General features: G+C 38.7%; 1 protein-coding gene across 4 annotated transcripts in view; it reads left to right on the top strand.

Annotated features, from left to right (window-relative positions):
• ARNT2 (aryl hydrocarbon receptor nuclear translocator 2) overlaps positions 1-17,414 on the top strand; it is a 137,247-nt gene that overhangs the window by 18,542 nt on the left and 101,291 nt on the right. For 3 of the 4 annotated variants that reach the window (XM_038420184.2, XM_043493641.1, XM_043493643.1), the window contains exon 2: positions 15,163-15,274. In XM_038420184.2, coding sequence (XP_038276112.1) covers positions 15,163-15,274 — 112 coding nt within the window. Of the gene's footprint in view, positions 1-6,237; positions 6,337-15,162; positions 15,275-17,414 lie in introns of those variants that run through there. The other variant, XM_043493642.1, reaches the window with a different exon arrangement.

Raw genomic sequence — 17,414 nt, 5'->3', positions numbered from 1 at the left:
ATGATATCTTTTGTTTCTCAGAATGAATTAGTGATTGAGCAAAATTTAAAACTTGGTGTCTACTATACTTGTGCACATGCTTTTCTGTGAATATTTGTGCCAGTAAAACTGGACTGCAAGGATGCTTATGCAAAGCAATTATAATTGGAGTCCAGGAATGATGAAAGGAAATTCATTTAAAAACTTGAATAATTATTAGCGGAAATCTGCTGGCAGTATTCTCTAGTTGAAAGTTAAAATTAGAAAAATTGTTCTGACTCCCACACTCAAGATGTTTTGGCAACAAGTTTGTATTGTACGCAGTTGGCTTAACAGAAAGTATGTGCGGGGATTGTGAACCTATTGCATCTCCACTCATGTAATAAAACTTTCATATGACTTTCGTATCTTTATGGGTGGAGATAACAGCTTGGGGGAACAATGAAAAGGTTTGGCTACCCAGGAAGGCTGAGTTACTGGTGTCTTGCTGCAGTTGGTTAAAATCAATCCCAGTCAACATTTTAAGTTGATTTACTATCCATTAACTTTAATTCATTGTCTATTTACTACTATTTACTATGCTTTAAGAAGTTAATAGAAATTGAGCGCCCTCAGCACCTCTCAGAATGGGGTGTTTTGCCATCTTGCTATGATTTAAACTTTGGAACAGCGCTGAATAATATTGGTCTGGATTATTTTTTTCTTAATATAGCACCATAAATATTCTAAAGGCAACTGTAAAATAATTCTTGGAAATTGACAGCTGAATCTTTTGTATGAACCATATGGCTCTGGATTCTAATGATTAAAAATTCTCTTTTGGTAGAGATCTAAATCGACTTTGGTTGACCAAAGTAATTAATACTGACCAAGATATAAAGTTAAAGGACAGAGATTGATGGTGGTGACACTGAAGTTAATAGTGAAATATTCATTTTTAATAAATAATTTAAAGATGGGTGGATTAAAAAATAGTCTGTAATAGTGAATAATAAAGTGTTGAACAGTTATAATTGTTTGTTTGTTACAAAGCTCAAACGTTTGCTAGGCATCCTCCCAAATGGACAAAAAAGACACAATTTCCCAGAAGAATCTACAGGTCATCTCAAACATGATATAATAGGGTGGAGCGATGTAACAAGATAGTAAGGTGGGATTTGGGAAAGGAGAACAAGTAATTACAGCAGATAAGACTGGAGATAGAGAGCCTAGATGAGAATTTTGCTATCTAGACAGAAAATATCAGATTTTAGAAATGTTGTGGAGGAAAATGCGACAGGATTTGGGCACAGTCTGGATCTCAGCAAAATACAGTAAGATAATTTTTTTGCTCACACTGAGACAGACTGTGAACTCTATTATACAAGTATAAATCCAGAGTAACTCTACTGAGGCTGTTTGTGTACTGGTGGGAACAGAGACAAGAATCTCACCCATCATTTTCAAGTAATAAATAATGGCCTCTGGACTTTGTGTGTGTGTGTGTGTGTGTGTGTGTGTGTGTGTGTAATTTTTTAAAATGTAATGCAATATTATTATGTCTAGTTTTCACATATTCTTGTGTTACAACTTCCACTTTACCTCCTGGTGTTTTGCTGTATGTCATCTACTAAGTGTTCCATTTTAAAAAAGAAAACACATTTCCTGTACATTAATTTCTGGTGGAATGCCAACCAAAATAAACTAAACAAACTAACTAAATGAAAACGTTAAATGATGAGTTAATGGACTAAGCACAATCTATCTTTGAGAAAGTTTGAAGAAGAGTCATTACACTTCCTTAGTTTTCCTCTTTGTGCTTATGTGCACAACTTGGATGTACGTTACATTGCTTCAATTTGTATGTTAATGGATAAAGTCATTACATATAAAATTGAGATTCTATAGATATGGTGCTGCATGAATGATGGAACAATCCTATATTGCATTTTAGTTCTAATAAAGTATGTTAAATTTACGAAAAAAAATTATTAGAGGAACTTTTTCTTGCTGTTCTTGCACACAGCTTATACTTATGCCGTAATTTTAAGCACATTCAAAATATCATAGGGGGAGGGAGAATGATAATTTCTTTTAAGTGGGAAATGCTGCATTTTGTGGGAAGCCTAATCTTCTTGTGATGGAGAATCATTTGATTAATACTTATTAAATGGGGGAAAATTGATCAAATCTTGAATATCTAAACAACAAAACAAGGACAAATTAAAATATGCATCCCTAAAATTCCCGTTGTACCTATATATGGCAATATATTCTGTGCTATGTGAGGGCCTAGACCAGTGTTTCTCAAATGCGGCCACCAGGGGCTTTTCCTGCAGCCACAGACTCCTGGGCAGTGATTGGGGGGACAAAGCAGTGGTCTCTCCCCAAGGGCCATCAGCAGGGGTTGGACCCTTCCCCCTCTGGACACTCAAATGCTGGAGGAAGAGGCAGCTAGTGAGTTCCCCACCTTCCTGGGGATGTAGGGTTGGGCTCCAGCCCCAGTGTTGCGGGCAGCAGGCTCTGGCCCCGGGGCTCCAACCCCTAGCAGTGGGGCTCACCTCCCATTGTCCCTGGCTCCCGCTGCCTCCTCCAGCTCATTATGCATTCCCCTGTCTCCCACTCCCCCCCCCCCCCCCCGACCTCCCCATCCAAGACTTAATTTGTCCCCGGGCTTGCCAGGACTGAGTAAGTCTGCTGCTCTGAAAAGTGATATTTGTATGTTTGTTAATATCACTTTTCACAGCAGTAGACTTACTAGCTAGCAAGCCTTTTTAAAATAGCAACCAAAAAAAGGAAAAGAAACAACAACAAAAAAGACAAAATCCTGCAGAGCGCCTTATTTGTGTTTCTATTCTGTTTAGGTCCAGTAAAGAAGAGAGACAGCTGTATGCTATTTTTATTATTGAGTCTGCAAAAAAGATTGAATAAATGACAATGATTTGGACATGCGTATGTGCATATATATTTTGTTTTTCCTAAAGTAAATTAAGTATTTTAGGAAAAATTGTCAGCGTAAGCCCCAGCAAGAGTTGGTGGCTGCACTTTGAGGCCACCAAAAAATTTGTTGTGAGAACCCCTGGCCTAGGCCTAGATCCTCAGCTGGTGAAAATTGTCATAGCTCTATTAACTTCAGCTGAGCTATGACACTTTGCCCAAGTTGAGGGTCTGGCCCCTGTTGTTTAGCTATTCCATCAATTCCATGGACAGATTTTCAATGTCAACTTTGAAGCTTCCACAGATTGGCCAGTGAACTTCACATGAAATCCTTACTTTTGAGAATGCAGATTGGGCCGTTAGCTATGTGACTACCCAATTTACACATGCAGTTGTCCATTTGTGAGTGTAACTGTGCTTGGATATTTAACACTCAGGGTATGTCTTCACTGCAGAGCTAACCTGGGCTCTTATTCGATTGTTGAACTTCATTAGGCTCCGACCCATGTACAAAAACTGTGGTCCACATTTTGCACTGCTTTCTGAAGGACTGCTCCCATTCTCCAGAAAACAAAACAAAACTCAGATTTAAGATTGAGGGTATGCAGAATTATCTCGGGCAATCAGCATCAGGTGGGTCTAAGCACTTGGGTTAGCCTAGTCCAGGTGTGAGTAGCTCTACTCGAGTTACTGTGTCCTCACTGATGCTGCACTCCCGCATGTCTGGGACTTCTGGGGGTATACCCCATGGTTCTTACCACTGGCCAATTTGCAGAGAGGCTGCAAAATTGGCTTTGAAAATCTGTCCCTGGAATTTATGGAATCTTTTAAACAACAGGGGCCAGACCTTCCACTTGTGTCTAGTGTCACAGCTCAACTGGAGTTAATAGAGCACTAAGGATTCTTCTTTATCCTTTGCTCCTTTGAACAATTGAAGTCCAAGCAAATTCTCTTTTAACCATGAGGATGGCTCGTTGGAAGGTGTCGGCAATGCTGGTTGTACATATCTGCTGGAGAGTGATGCAAGAAGCACCTCTTTTCCCAAGCTGGAAGCTGTTAGTATGCTAAGAAGAGAGGGATGGCAAGGATGGGAATAAGAGAAGAGATTAAGGAGAATCAACGATGAACCATTCGCTGTGGAGGTGGGGAGGAGTCAGGGAGCAGGAGCATACAGAAGCTGGTGCCTACATATTTGAGTGCACATTTTATATACAATAAGGTTGAATTTTCAGCCTTTAATCGTCACAGATATGTTGGGGATGAACAGAGGGAGTTTAAAAACCAGAAGATGGCCCCCCCAAAACCATGATTTAGTCTTTTGAAAGATCTTATGAGTTTTAGGACACTATCATATTTATTTTGGTGGGAGGTGGGTGAGGGGGTTCTGACTCATGATTTTTAAACTCCTGGCATTGGCAATACTGCTCAGCTTCTGTGGTAAGTTCCCCAATTTACTCAGGTGTTTCTCACTCATCAGCTGGGAAAAGAAACCACCCTCTCATTTCACTTTGTCACCAGCACTGATGGCTGTTACCGTGGGCTGAATCAAACTGTCACTGCAAAATGTGCTTTTGGCCAGGGCTGCACTAGCGCATATTTGGCAGTATAAATCAGGTTCCCAAGTGAAATAAGCTACACTGTTAGAGGCACTTTTATGCTGGTCTAAGTGTGTCTGCAGTAGGGCTTTTGCTGATATAGAAATGTTACAAAAAATCACACACTTTAATCAATATAGTAAGATTGGTTAAGTTTCTAGCATTGACTTGGCCTTGAATTATGTAGTTTTGAAAACTCTGGACTATTAATATAATTAAAACAAAAATTAGAAATAGTTCCCAGTTTAGAAAAGAGAACTATTTAGAGTTGTGAGTGGCCTTTAGTACAGCATGCTACAAATTGTACAGGAAGCAGAAGTAGTACACTTAGAGAAACCTACAGTATGCACATTTATTAGCACAGGTCACTGTTGCATAGACAAAAGATGCATTTTTAGGGCCAAATGTGGGAAAAAATGAGGCCTCAGGCTGCATACAAAAATGTATGTGCAACTGTGGAAATTGTGTGAGCTAATGTAAGTGTAGAATTGCACATAGACCCATTTTATTAAATTTGGCACCTAATTTCGCAGTTTACATTACAAACATCTTTTCTAAAAATGCACTAAAATATTTAATTTCCTTTGGGACAGTTACTTAATGTACACTTTAAGTGTTAGATAATTATTTTTTATGATTTTTTGGCAGTCTGCTGTAATAGTTGTAAAATAATAAAATTTATAACTTCCTCTGTCCTTTTATGAAGCAATTAAAGCGGTTTCTTATCTAAAATTGCTGTTTCATAAGTGAAGTTTGTGTTTCTCATTGTAGAACTTGGCTCTGATACACCGTTTATTTGGTATCTTATAATATTCTAGACTAGTAAGCTTTTATTGGGCCAGGTTCTGCCCTCGGATACATATCCATAACACTTATTAAAGTCAGCTGGAATAGCACGTTCCTATCCAAGGTCAGAAATTGCCACGTAAATAGCTTCATGCTCTGATAATATGGGGTTTGTTTTTAATTTTAAAAGTAGTATTTCATATCCATGCCTCAAAAATGGAGTATCCTTTCACTTGATAAATTACAATTGTACACCAAGATTTTCACAAGAGATTAGTTATTTTTGGGTACCACCATTTTTGGGTGCTCAGCTTGAGACACCCTCCACCCACCCTCTGAAAATCAGCCCCTATTGATATGTCTCAAGTTGAATACACAAAAATTGATGTACCCCAAAAATAGCCTAAAGCTTTTTGGGGGCAGGGAGTCTTTGGGATTTCCTGATGCTGCTGAACTATGCTAATGATAATCCAGCTCTCCTGCACTCTTATTAACGTTCCAGGACCACATATACTGCCAAACATGCTGAAAAAACAGATCCATTAAGAATCATGTACTTAGTTGCATTGTTTTACATTTTTCATATGCGATTAACATTCACCTGTGAATCCTAAAGATGATAAAGCTCTTACTTTAAACTTCCCTCAGATGTTCCCTTTAATAATTGTATATAATAGAATGTGTCATATTCTGCACAATAGAATAACAGGAGAAGCTCCATAAAGTACAATGCATCTTGCTGGAATGAAAAATGTAACAAAATAGTGTCCATATTATATATTAATTTTTTTTAAAAATGTATTAACTATTTTCCAGAATCTATGTGGTTAATTTAGAAAATGTTAGTAATTTTGCTGCAAATAAATTGATCAGTATGCAAGATGGTTGTTGCTGGCTGAATCATGGTCCACAGTTAAGGTAAACAGATCTGTGATGACATTTTCTGAGCAGAATACCAATGCAGTTGCATTTCTTCCCAGAGGTTTCTGATATTTCTCATATGCGGATAAAATTTCTTTCAAGAAGGTTTTGGTCACAGGAAAGAAATTCTTCTGTAGAGGTGGGATTTATTATATTTATGACTTATTTGATATGATAATAGTGCTGATTTAAGAGCATTTAAAGGTTATTGCTGCTTTTGCATATCCTATGTAATGGTAAATTTTTCTGACCTGTTGTCTATTTAACCTACCTGTTAATGGTATGTATGTATAATAATATTAATAAAGTTGTAAAATAATAGTATTTTAAATTTGTACTGCTGTGTGGAATTTCTCTGGGTTTTTTCTTTCTCTGTAATTAACATGCCAAAGTGATGTAACTAAATTTACAATTAGATTTTACTGTAGGTGAAATATTCTTCATGGTGGCTATGTTTTCAGCTGCCAAGTTCTGAATTCACAAATGTGATTTTATTTTGTTTCTCTTGAATGTGCCTATACTAGGTGGTAAAACCCTTTGTGATCTGTTAGTGGTTGTATATCTTAATTCTTCATGATTTTGAAAATTGTATTTGTCCATTACCTAAAGAAGTTTTTAGACTTTACCTTTCTAGAACATCTAAAACATTTTTATCAGTTTCTGTTCAAGGGACAGGGCATGTGTGTTAACCTTAGACTAAGATTTACTCTGAGATGTTTGCCATTTCAGTCAGTTTGTGGACTGGCAGTCAAATCTGTAACATTTATATAACTGGCATCTCTGAGGCATAGGTGCTGCAACTGGTGGTGCTGTCACATCCCTTGGCTTGAAGTGTTTTCCATTATATACAGGGTTTACAGTTTGGTTCACTGGCTCTCAGTACCCCCACTATAAAAATTGTTCCAGCACTTCTGCTTTCAGGTTTAGTCATGCACTGATATTTAGTTCTAATGTAACCTATCATATTACAATGACTTGTAAAGGATTAAAGAATACTGGAAAGAGCATCCTCAATGGTTCCCTAATATGTACTAGCAAATATTGCACTTGTCACAAGATTTGAAAGTTGAAGCGTTTCAGAGCCCATTGAAGTCAGTGGAAGGATTGCCATTTATTTCAGTGGGCTTTGGATCAAGGCCAGTGTTACCTATGCAGATCATGCATGTCTTGGTCTGAAGCAAAGACTGTAATACACTGACTGAAAGTAATGTTGAGTAATGGCCATTCTAGATGGGAGACAGCGTGTTCCTTTGGGAGTTTCAGAGCTTCACAAGAAGCAGAGGTTTCTGACTTCAGTAGCAGAATCTCCCCCGCAGCTGGATGACACACACTGTGAAGATGGGCAACTGGTCAGTTGTCTCCTCTGAAATCTGTGTTTGTCTAAAAGCCGTAAGCATGTACTGTAGTAGAGCTGAGCTAAAACTTCAACATTCAAATCCAGATCTGGAGTCTGAATACTCAGAAGCTTGGGAGGTGTTTTGAATTTGAAATTTTGGCTTAGGGGCCAATCTCTGGTAAGTAACATTCAACTAAAAATAAAATAAAATCAATATTTCCCCCCTACAGTTCAATCCAGTGATCTTACTGCACTAAGATTGCTGAGGTTTAGCCCCTCAGTTGTTGTGCTGGAGGATATCACACTCAGCAGTACAAAGAATTGAAACAGGTTGTTGTAAAAATCACATACATATATTTACAAATCTATTTAGAATAAACCTTGAGACCAAATTTTATCTGATGTTGTGTTTCACTTTGTGGAATAAATGTAACTTAAGTTACATAGACCTAAAACTTTATTATAAAGGCCAGAACAAATACAAACCATCTTTTATTTGGAGCTGGAATTTATTGATACTATTTTTTAATGTACATTTGTAAAATGTCCTTCATTTTAAAAGATTCCAAAGCACTCTAGCATGACCTACATGCGACACCAACAAAATACTGCCATATTCTGTAAGTGGGGAAGTGGCAGCAAAGAGGCCTACAGCCATGAATATAATTCTAGACACAGACTCACAAGGCAGATTCTGTCATCCTTACTCACATTGAGTAGTACCATTCTTTTTGAATTCACGGGACTACTCACGGACTGATGTTCAAGTCAACATGAGAACAGGTGGCGGGATCAGGCCTGTGGATGATGGAGATAGAAGAGAAATCTAATCTGTCACTGGAGATTATTCCCTACTAAATGAGTGCTTTCTTGAATCCTAATTTTAAGGCATTTGGATACTATTTGGCTGATTTTTGAATTACTTTACTTTTTGTACCCTGTTAATGAAATAAATACCCTGTGAATTTTCTCCTTTTTTGTGATTAATTTTCATAAAGAAATAAACAGTAAAAAAAAAAATAGAAACAGGTAAATGACTCACAGTTTTGTCTGTTACCAAATACCATGAATTTCACAGGATATCTAATAAAATTGTGTAGTTAAACAATTTTACAACTTGACAAAGCTGTAGGACCAGACAGTACAAAATCAGACAATGTTACACAGACATGATGGGATAACAATTTAAAAAAGAAAAGTGGGGATAACAGGCAAAAAAGGAAAGAAGCAGACTGAAGGGGATGGGAAGAAGGAGGGGAAAAAGTGGAGCGGTCAGGTGGAATGAAAGTCTGAGATTATTTGAGCTGTCTCAGCATTCTTTATCCCAGAAACTGGGTCCAGATTTCCATTGAAGTTATGTAATTGCTCTCTATGTCAATAAGTTATTCTCTGGTTTTGCTGCTAACTCAGACAGGTCTGAATGCCATTGGTCTTTACTGGACATAAGCCTGTTCCTCCATTTTTTGTAACCCTGTGATTTGCAATGCAAATGCAAATGTCTTACCTTTAAAAAACAGTTTACCACTGAGTTTTTTTTTTTTTTTTTTTTTTAAAAGCTATTTAAAGTATTTGCACAGATATTTTTCACTCTACTGTGTCCACAGTGTTAGGCAACATTTATGGTCAAACTTCATCTACAAATTCACTTTGACCATTACTCCCTCACACTTTTAAATAAGGGTTATGTATGCTTGACATGCCCTTATTTTTGTTTGCAAAAGAAAAGAGTCTTCCCAACCTAGGAAAGAGCCCAGCTCATTTCATAATACCTGGTGCTGATTAAATACTTCTGTTTGAGTTAACAGTAGCAACAGTATATGTGGTTGTGTATGAGCCTGAAAGCTGTATTTTTCTGGCACTTTATTGACAAGTACCACACATCAAGCACTTCCATTCTTCTTCGAGTGGTTGTTCATGTTGATTCCATTCTAGTGTGCTGGCATTCTACACAGATTGAGCAAAGCCGTTCTGTAAGTCCACACAGTTGTTTGTTGCTGTGACAGACAGGAGAAAGGTTGTCCAGTGTCTGCTTTCTGCCAAAGCCTTCATCGTCTCAAACTTGCTGAGTCATCATGTAATGCAACGCAAACATGTGGACAGACAACCAGGTAGCGGCCCGACAGATCTCTGGGGTCGGCACCTATGCCCTAGTTGAGTGTGCCATCATGATCGCCGGCGGGGGCACCTTTGCCAGCTCATAGAAGTAGCGGATGCAGGCTGTAATCCAGGACGAGATTCTCTGAGCAGACACTGGACAACCTTTCATCCTGTCTGCCACTGCAATGCACAACTGCGTTGACTTACGGAATGGCTTCATTCTATCTAAGTAGATTGCCAGCGTCCTAGAATGGAATGGACATGAACAACAGTTCGAAAAAAGTGGGTAACCATTTTTTTCACAACCAAACAACCAATGCTATAACTGCCCATGCACTTTCAGGCTTTGGTTCTATTACACCAAAATAACTCACTTTACCCCCATGGAGCTGCTCCCCGTTTATACTAATGTAATTTAGATCACTGGCGGGTATCCCCTTCTGATTTTCTGGTGTCCTTTTTTTCTGCTGCACTCCCTCTTCCATAAAGCAGAGGGCTCCCGGCAGCAGTACTACTTGTGGCCTGCTTGCCACATCACTTCTATTCTATGTCTGTAGGTTTCCCTTAGTACAGTACTATGTTGACCTCTCTGAGACTGTTAGCTTCATCTCTGGTTTCCTTCAGTGCCAGCAGGTCCCGCCTCAGAGAAAGCAGGCTGTCCAGTCACGTTTTCCTTATGACTGTGACTTCCGCAGACAGTACCTCATTCTGTGAGGCTGCATGTTTCTGTCCTCTTTGCTTTTCTCATCCATCCAACTTCTAATCACCCTGCTCCCCACGGAGCTCTAGGATCTGCTTTCTGGCATGTGAAGGAGAAATTATATTGAGGCCCTGATCCTGCAGGGTGACTGTTGGCAAGTCGGGATGGAGATAACCTCTTTGAAAAGGAGTTCAAATCTGAACCAGTTTCCTAGTCAGACTCCCTGGAATCTATAAGGTATAGTTTGGCCACATCCTGGGTGGATTTTCCACACAGTCAGAATCTGGAGTGCATATTTTTGGGGGAGAACCTGATCTCCGCAATGTAGCCTTCGCTCCGCAGGATATTGTGACTCAGTAGTAGTGCACCCTTGTTAGATGTGTTAACCCTGGTTAACCCTGTATATTAATGATGCTGTCATTAGGTAGTGAAAGCTCCCCTCTGAGGTGTGTTTGATATCCCAGTCACGGCCCTTAGAAGTGCTACCGTCACTGCATTTGTTATACAGCTGGACAGCTAGACCTTACCGTCCCCCAGGATTCAAGATCTGCGGAACTCACCATGGGTATTTAGGGAAGGAATTGAGTATTGAACAGCGAGCTGCTTTAAGCTATGATGCATACTGCATTCTAGAGCCATGGTGAAGTCCATAGTGGTCACGGTCACAATGTTTTGTGTGTGTATATAATGCTGTATTGCTATGCATGCAAGCATATCCTGTCCACAAGCTGTTCCCTACAGCAGGTTTATTTGAGTTGTTTTTATGAGGGGCCTGAAACTCCCCTCTAAGTTTTTTCAGTTTTGGTATATTGACTTTCTGGGGTTTGATGGGCTTTTGCTTTCCATGCTCATAGTTTCTTGAGGACATGCATGAAAAACTACATGAAATCTGTTGACTCTGAAAGTAGCTCTTTGGTGTGTCTTGTTGGAGATTTAAGCTTCCTAATGAGCAAGGCTCTGTTCTTACTGTTTTTCCTAGATGGATGTGAGTTTCAGGTGCTTCAGGAATTCCTCTTTCAACTAGTTTTGGACTTCTTTATGAACGAGTCCATGATTGTGCGTAACTTCTAACCAAATCTCTCCCTTTTTTTTTTTCTTCCCCCGGAAAGGATTTCAAAATTTTTGGATGAAAAGGTAGCCGCTAGGGTTAATCTCCATTGTACATAGCTCTTTAGAAGGACAAATAGATGTTCATTTCAAAGACCTGAAATACAGGTCTCTGCTTACCATACCTTAAGTCATTTGCTTAAAATCATGTATTATTAATGGATGATCAAGATGCCAGCAAAAGGCCATGCTCCTTGATGAATTTCCACCACCTGAGCTGAGTGGGACAACTTCACCAGGCTGGAGACTTCAAGGCCATATAGATTGTCCTTGCCTCACATTTCTGAATGCATTCCTGAGTGGTGATAGGCAGAAGAGGCAAAGTTATCCAAGTTGCTTCTTAGCGAGGTCCGCTTCCTCTTAGGGTCTGCTAGTTACATCTGCTGGTTGTTTGGAAACTTCTGCCGGATGGAGAGGACAGTGAAAAGTGATGAGCACTATTTTCCTTTTCTTACATCACCCCCTCCCACTTCGTATTCTGAGGGATCCTCTTTAGGTTGAGAGTTGTCAGGTTTAAAAATATGTGAAGGGCTGAGGAATCTACCCTTCTGTATCTTCTGTCTTCCACTAATCTTTGCTTCTTGATGGAAAGCACTGTAAGGCTGATTGCATACAGTCGTTCCTAAGATGGGAGAAAACAAAGGTTCCTACAAACTAAATTCCTTGTGAATTATTTTACCTTAGCTTTGAAGCTGAATGCTCTTCTCTTTGCATCCTGAGACCCTTCAGCAGTGAAGTTAATGCTTGGAACAACTCATGAGGGGCAGTTACTGCTGATTTTTTTCACATGTGTAGCCCACTAAAGTCAGTGGGACTCCTTGAATAAGCAAGGTGAGCTGTTGGAATGCTGTCAAGGGTGGAATGTACTGTTGGAGCAGTGGCAATTGCATTTCTTGTTAGTAGAAAGACCATTCATTAGATGATACTTATTCTGTAGATTTAGACTCTAATGTGCCGAGTCCATTCTGTCATGTAATTTCAAGGTACTGTATGTGCTTTATTTTGTATCGAAGGAAAATAGTGCTGTAGAAACGCCTCATCACAAATGAGTGTTCATGTTTCTTTTCTGGTATTAAAAAATAATAAAGGACACTTTTTTTGGATTTATTTGAAATTCTGTTAAAATATCCCTTTTTGCTCTAGGGCTGCATGCTGGTTAAAAGAGCAATTCTCTTAGTGGTGTGTATTTCAGTGATTCTCTTAGTGAGAAACACACTGTAAAAGCATACTTATTAGTGTTTTAAAAGCTGCTTTAACAAATGAATCAGCAGAGCAATTGAAGATGACCTTCAGCTATATGTCTCAAATGTGAGATGATTGTCAGTATATTTCAAAGATAACTTATTTTCAGAAATAGTGGTTTAGCTTTTATGTTTTAGTGCCTTTGTGTAACTCTGTCTGTCTTATGATACTGTAGACACATTTCTCTCTCTCTTTTTTTTTTTAATCCTTGAATTCATTTTTGAAGCATATTGTTTCAAGTTCTCTGCTCTGTTGCTTCTTGGTTGAAAAGAAGTTCAGCTAATAAAATAAATGTGCTAGAAGAAATTCCTAGCAGCCGTGAACGGAAACAATGAGACTGAAAATGTACATTTATTGAATAATGGATTTGAATAAAATATGTCCGGAATGAAGTGCTCTCCAAATATGAAAGAAAATGCTGTTGAAAAAGAGTGGGTTTCTGCTTCCCCGTCACAGTTGGTTTTTTGTGCTAGTACAGTCTGTTGAGAAAAATAACAGGATTTCTCAAATAATTTGCAAAAAGAAAAGGAGTACTTGTGGCACCTTAGAGACTAACAAATTTATTAGAGCATAAGCTTTCGTGAGCTACAGCTCACTTCCGAAAGCTTATGCTCTAATAAATTTGTTAGTCTCTAAAGTGCCACAAGTACTCCTTTTCTTTTTGCGAATACAGACTAACACGGCTGCTACTCTGAAACCTGTCAAATAATTTGCTTTCTGTTAATAAACTTTCGTAGGCCCAGATTTTTCTCTGTTTTAGGGTTGACTTATAACATGTCCCTGAAGCTGGTGTAGGCTGCTCAGTCTAATGGGATCCGTTTGTGGAGTGGAGGCAGCATAGCAGCTCTGACACCTTTCTTATGCTCACCTCCTTAGAAGCCCCTGGTTTCACCTACCCACCCCTAGAGTTACTGGTTTGGTTCTCACTCTGTTACTGAACATCGTGGCTATGGCACTGAGTAATGAAAAATGGGGAACAACCCTCAATCCCTGTTCCCCTAATCAATAAACTTCCACTAAAGACCTTAAAAATGTTGCTACCAGGGATGGACCAGGTGACCAAGGATGCCTTTACCAACCCTGATATGTGTGGTTCTAAATTATATTTAAAAAAACCAAACCCCACAACATTTTAAAATACTGGAATTAATATTTAGGGTTGAAATTTGGAGGAGAATGCATTGGGAGGCGGTAATGAGATACTGTATGTGTATGTGAAGGAGAACACTTTTTTTAATCATCCAGTCTATTTTTTTTTCTCTTGATGTGTGCTCACTCTCAGCAGATTCCTCTCCATCCTTCCACAAGCTCCAGCCTACCATTTGTTTTGGGGGAGGAGAATAGTAATAATATACATCCAGTTTGCACAATCATTGTACAGTTTAACAAAGCATTTTTGGGGTTTTGTTTTGTGACCACTAGACACTGTGACCTTTGGTTGGTAGTATTTCAGCCACATGCTACAGCAAATGGTCTGTGAAATCTCTATGCTTTAGAGGGAGAGAGACTTTTCATTTCTTAAATCCTGTACAATGATTCCACAAAGTCCATACATATACTTAATCTATGGATAGAAAGAAGGGAAAAAACTACTTTGTTCTGTTTTTCTAGAGTGTATTTCATTCTGAAGTATAATAAAATGTTTTCCATCCAGTTGCTGTCTTTGGATAATAAAAATACTTTTTAGTTCTGTGATCTCAACATACTTTACTAAGGTGAGTGTCGATATCCCCATTTTACAGATTGGAAAAGAATGGCATGGAGATCGGATTAGCCTGACGTCACGCACCGAGGCACTGACAGAGATGTGAATAAGTGCCTAGAGTGTAAACTCTTCCAGGAAGTGTTTGTCTTCCTGTATTTTTGTATAGCTCTTTGCATATTGGGATATGAATTCTGATTAGGGTCTCTAAATGCTACCAGAACGTAAATAGCATCTCCTGAGGCCCAATGTCCAGCTCTAGCCACTAGACCTCATTGCTACCCACAATTACCAGCATATAGGGTTTGTCATACTATTTAATATTGCATTTGAATATATTTTAAAATTTTGCCTATTCTGGATAAATTATGCCCCAGCACCTAATTAATTTCAATAGTTATGCATTGACAAACTTCCTCGCAGGGTATTTTTTAGGTGTTGTGAAAGACTGCTAGGCTTCATGGGCAGCTTCTGTACAGTAGGGAACAAAAGTACAGTGAGCTAATAGGTAAAAGAAATACATAGGAAGCTGTGTATGCTGTGATTGTGTCTCTCTCCAATTGCACTCAGGAAATCTATTGACAAAACTGAAGCTATTGCAAGAGTGTAATGAATTTGCCATCATTTGTACAGTCCTTTAAACCACAAAGGATAGATTTGTCTCCTTTTAGAAATAAAAGGAAAGATCACTCTGCACTGAGTGTTTTTAAAAGCGCCTTCTGTACGTCATTACCTTTCATAGTGGGTAAGTGGATAACATGATTTTCATTCTGTATTACAGAAATGGCTTCAGATATTCCTGGATCGGTGACGTTGCCAGTTGCACCTATGGCAACAGGACAGGTGAGAATGGCAGGATCCATGCCTGCTAGAGGAGGAAAGAGGCGTTCTGGGTAAGTTATTTCATTTTATCAGTGGTGAAACTGAAAACTATTTGCATGCATACATGTATTAATATGCGTCACAACACTGGCTACTTGTGTTTTGGTTTTCTTTTCACCATGTATATTGTAAGACTGAACTTGCTGGTGTGTGTGTGTATTTTGTTTAGTAATGGGCAAGCCTCAGAAGGTTACGGCGTTATGGATTGGCTAAGCATCCAAAATTCAGGAATGTGGTCCTGAAACCAATGTAAGCACATTACACTTGCTCAGATGAGTAATCCCATTGGTCTCAATGAGATATCTCATGTGAATAGGTGGAGCAAAATGTGATTCTAGTTGCATATGTAAATTTATCCAAACCTGTTCGGTCTGAAAATTGGGCTTGGAATCTCCCAACTACATATTTTCTACTTAAATTTCTAATACAGTATTCCCATTTTCTGCCGTAGATGCAGAAACCATAACTACAGCCTCTTAAGGTATTTTGGCTTGTCATATCCTGGGCCTGATTGGAAACCAGAAGTTAAAATATCTTAGTATCTGAGAGAGGTTTGATTCAAGTTTCCTTTCTTAACATGGCTGGAGGTTTTGCTGGGGAAGAGGAAATTCTTATTTTATCCAAACCATTTTTGCTCATTCCTCATGTTGTGTCCGTAAGCAGGACAATATATATATATATATATATATTTTTTTTTTAATGTGTAGTTCTGTGGCCTCTCTCATTGTAATATCAGAGTGCCCTCAACTTGGAGTAGAAGTACCTCAGGGTTTCACAGGGGAAAAACACTTTCTTCCCTAGAAATAACTGCTTTCATAGGCAGATGAAATCCAGATGGTGATCAGGAGATCGTTTTCCTGGAGATTTCACTATTCTATTAGGGGAAGGCATATACGGACGTAGATGGATCTGTCTTACGTTTGCCCCTAAATATGGCCATAACAGGGCTCATCAAGAGTAAAGATCATTCAGCTGAGGAGGATTCACTGAGAGAACCCTGACCCAGTTCCTGTCAGTTCTCTGCTTGTGATTGCCAGCCAAAGTGTTCTGTCAATTTTAATGGTCTTCTAGGGGAATACAACAGACAGTAGCTAGGACGGCTGGTCCCACTCCATATGTGAATAAAAACAGGAGGATCTGGACCATGTCTTAGATCTGGAATTAAATTGGCAGCCAGATGAGGCATGTGGAGCACTGGTCTGATATGTTCCTTTGATCTGCTTTACCTCTGAAGTGGGCTTTCACATGCAGAACTAACTGTATGCAGTTGATCTTATTAAATCATGAACTATCCCTTTTGAAAAAGCTACATTTTGTGTTAAAACTGTTGAACACAAAAGCCTTTTCAAGCTTATGCTAAAAAACAAATTTAAAATCAAGATTGCATATATTTCTAAAGGATCTGCTCTTAGGACTTATTTTGGGGAAGTTCCATATGGCTTGCATATACAGGAAGTCAGACTAGATAATCACAATGGTCTCTTCTGACCTTGGAATCTATGAAAAAAAGAGAAAGCTTTAACATCTTTTTAATGGCTACTTTACAAAGAGTCTAACTTTAACTGTCTTAGACTCTTACGTGACCAGACAAATGATCTCACTGCTGAGCAGCAGCCAGGTCAGCTTCTAATACTAATTACTAAGTAGTGACTGCCAAGGATTGATTTTGCTAAATGTGAAGTTTGCTGGTTATACAAAATATTGACTTGAAAGTTAAATCAAAATGTTGTGGTCCTGAGTTTTAAATATACCATTGTAAGTATCTTTTATATGCAGGAGAATGAGATGGGGCGGGGGGAGGTAAAAGTGAGTTATTTAAAAATGTATTTAGTTTAAAAATTCTCTGAATTAGATATTGTAGGTTTGCTGTTGTACAGAAGGCACTTTTGTATCAATGAATCTTAGTTCTATATTAGAAGGCCCTCCCTAAGGTGGTGGAGAGAGAGCATTTTATTCAGTCTATGTATTCAGACCTCTAGGGAAAGAATGCCTGGTATGTCTGCCTGCTGTGTCTAATGCATTGTACTTTCTCTTTGAACAAAGCTGTAACAAGCATTTAGTCCTTTCCTTACTCCCCTGGTGATGCATCTTTGTACACTTAACTCCTTGGGCACTTTAGAAATGAATGCTTCTGATCAAACACAAAGGAAT

The sequence above is a fragment of the Dermochelys coriacea genome, chromosome 10 (genome assembly GCF_009764565.3).
Source record: "Dermochelys coriacea isolate rDerCor1 chromosome 10, rDerCor1.pri.v4, whole genome shotgun sequence".
Classification (NCBI taxonomy): domain Eukaryota; kingdom Metazoa; phylum Chordata; order Testudines; family Dermochelyidae; genus Dermochelys; species Dermochelys coriacea.
This window is presented reverse-complemented; position numbering and strand designations above follow the sequence as displayed.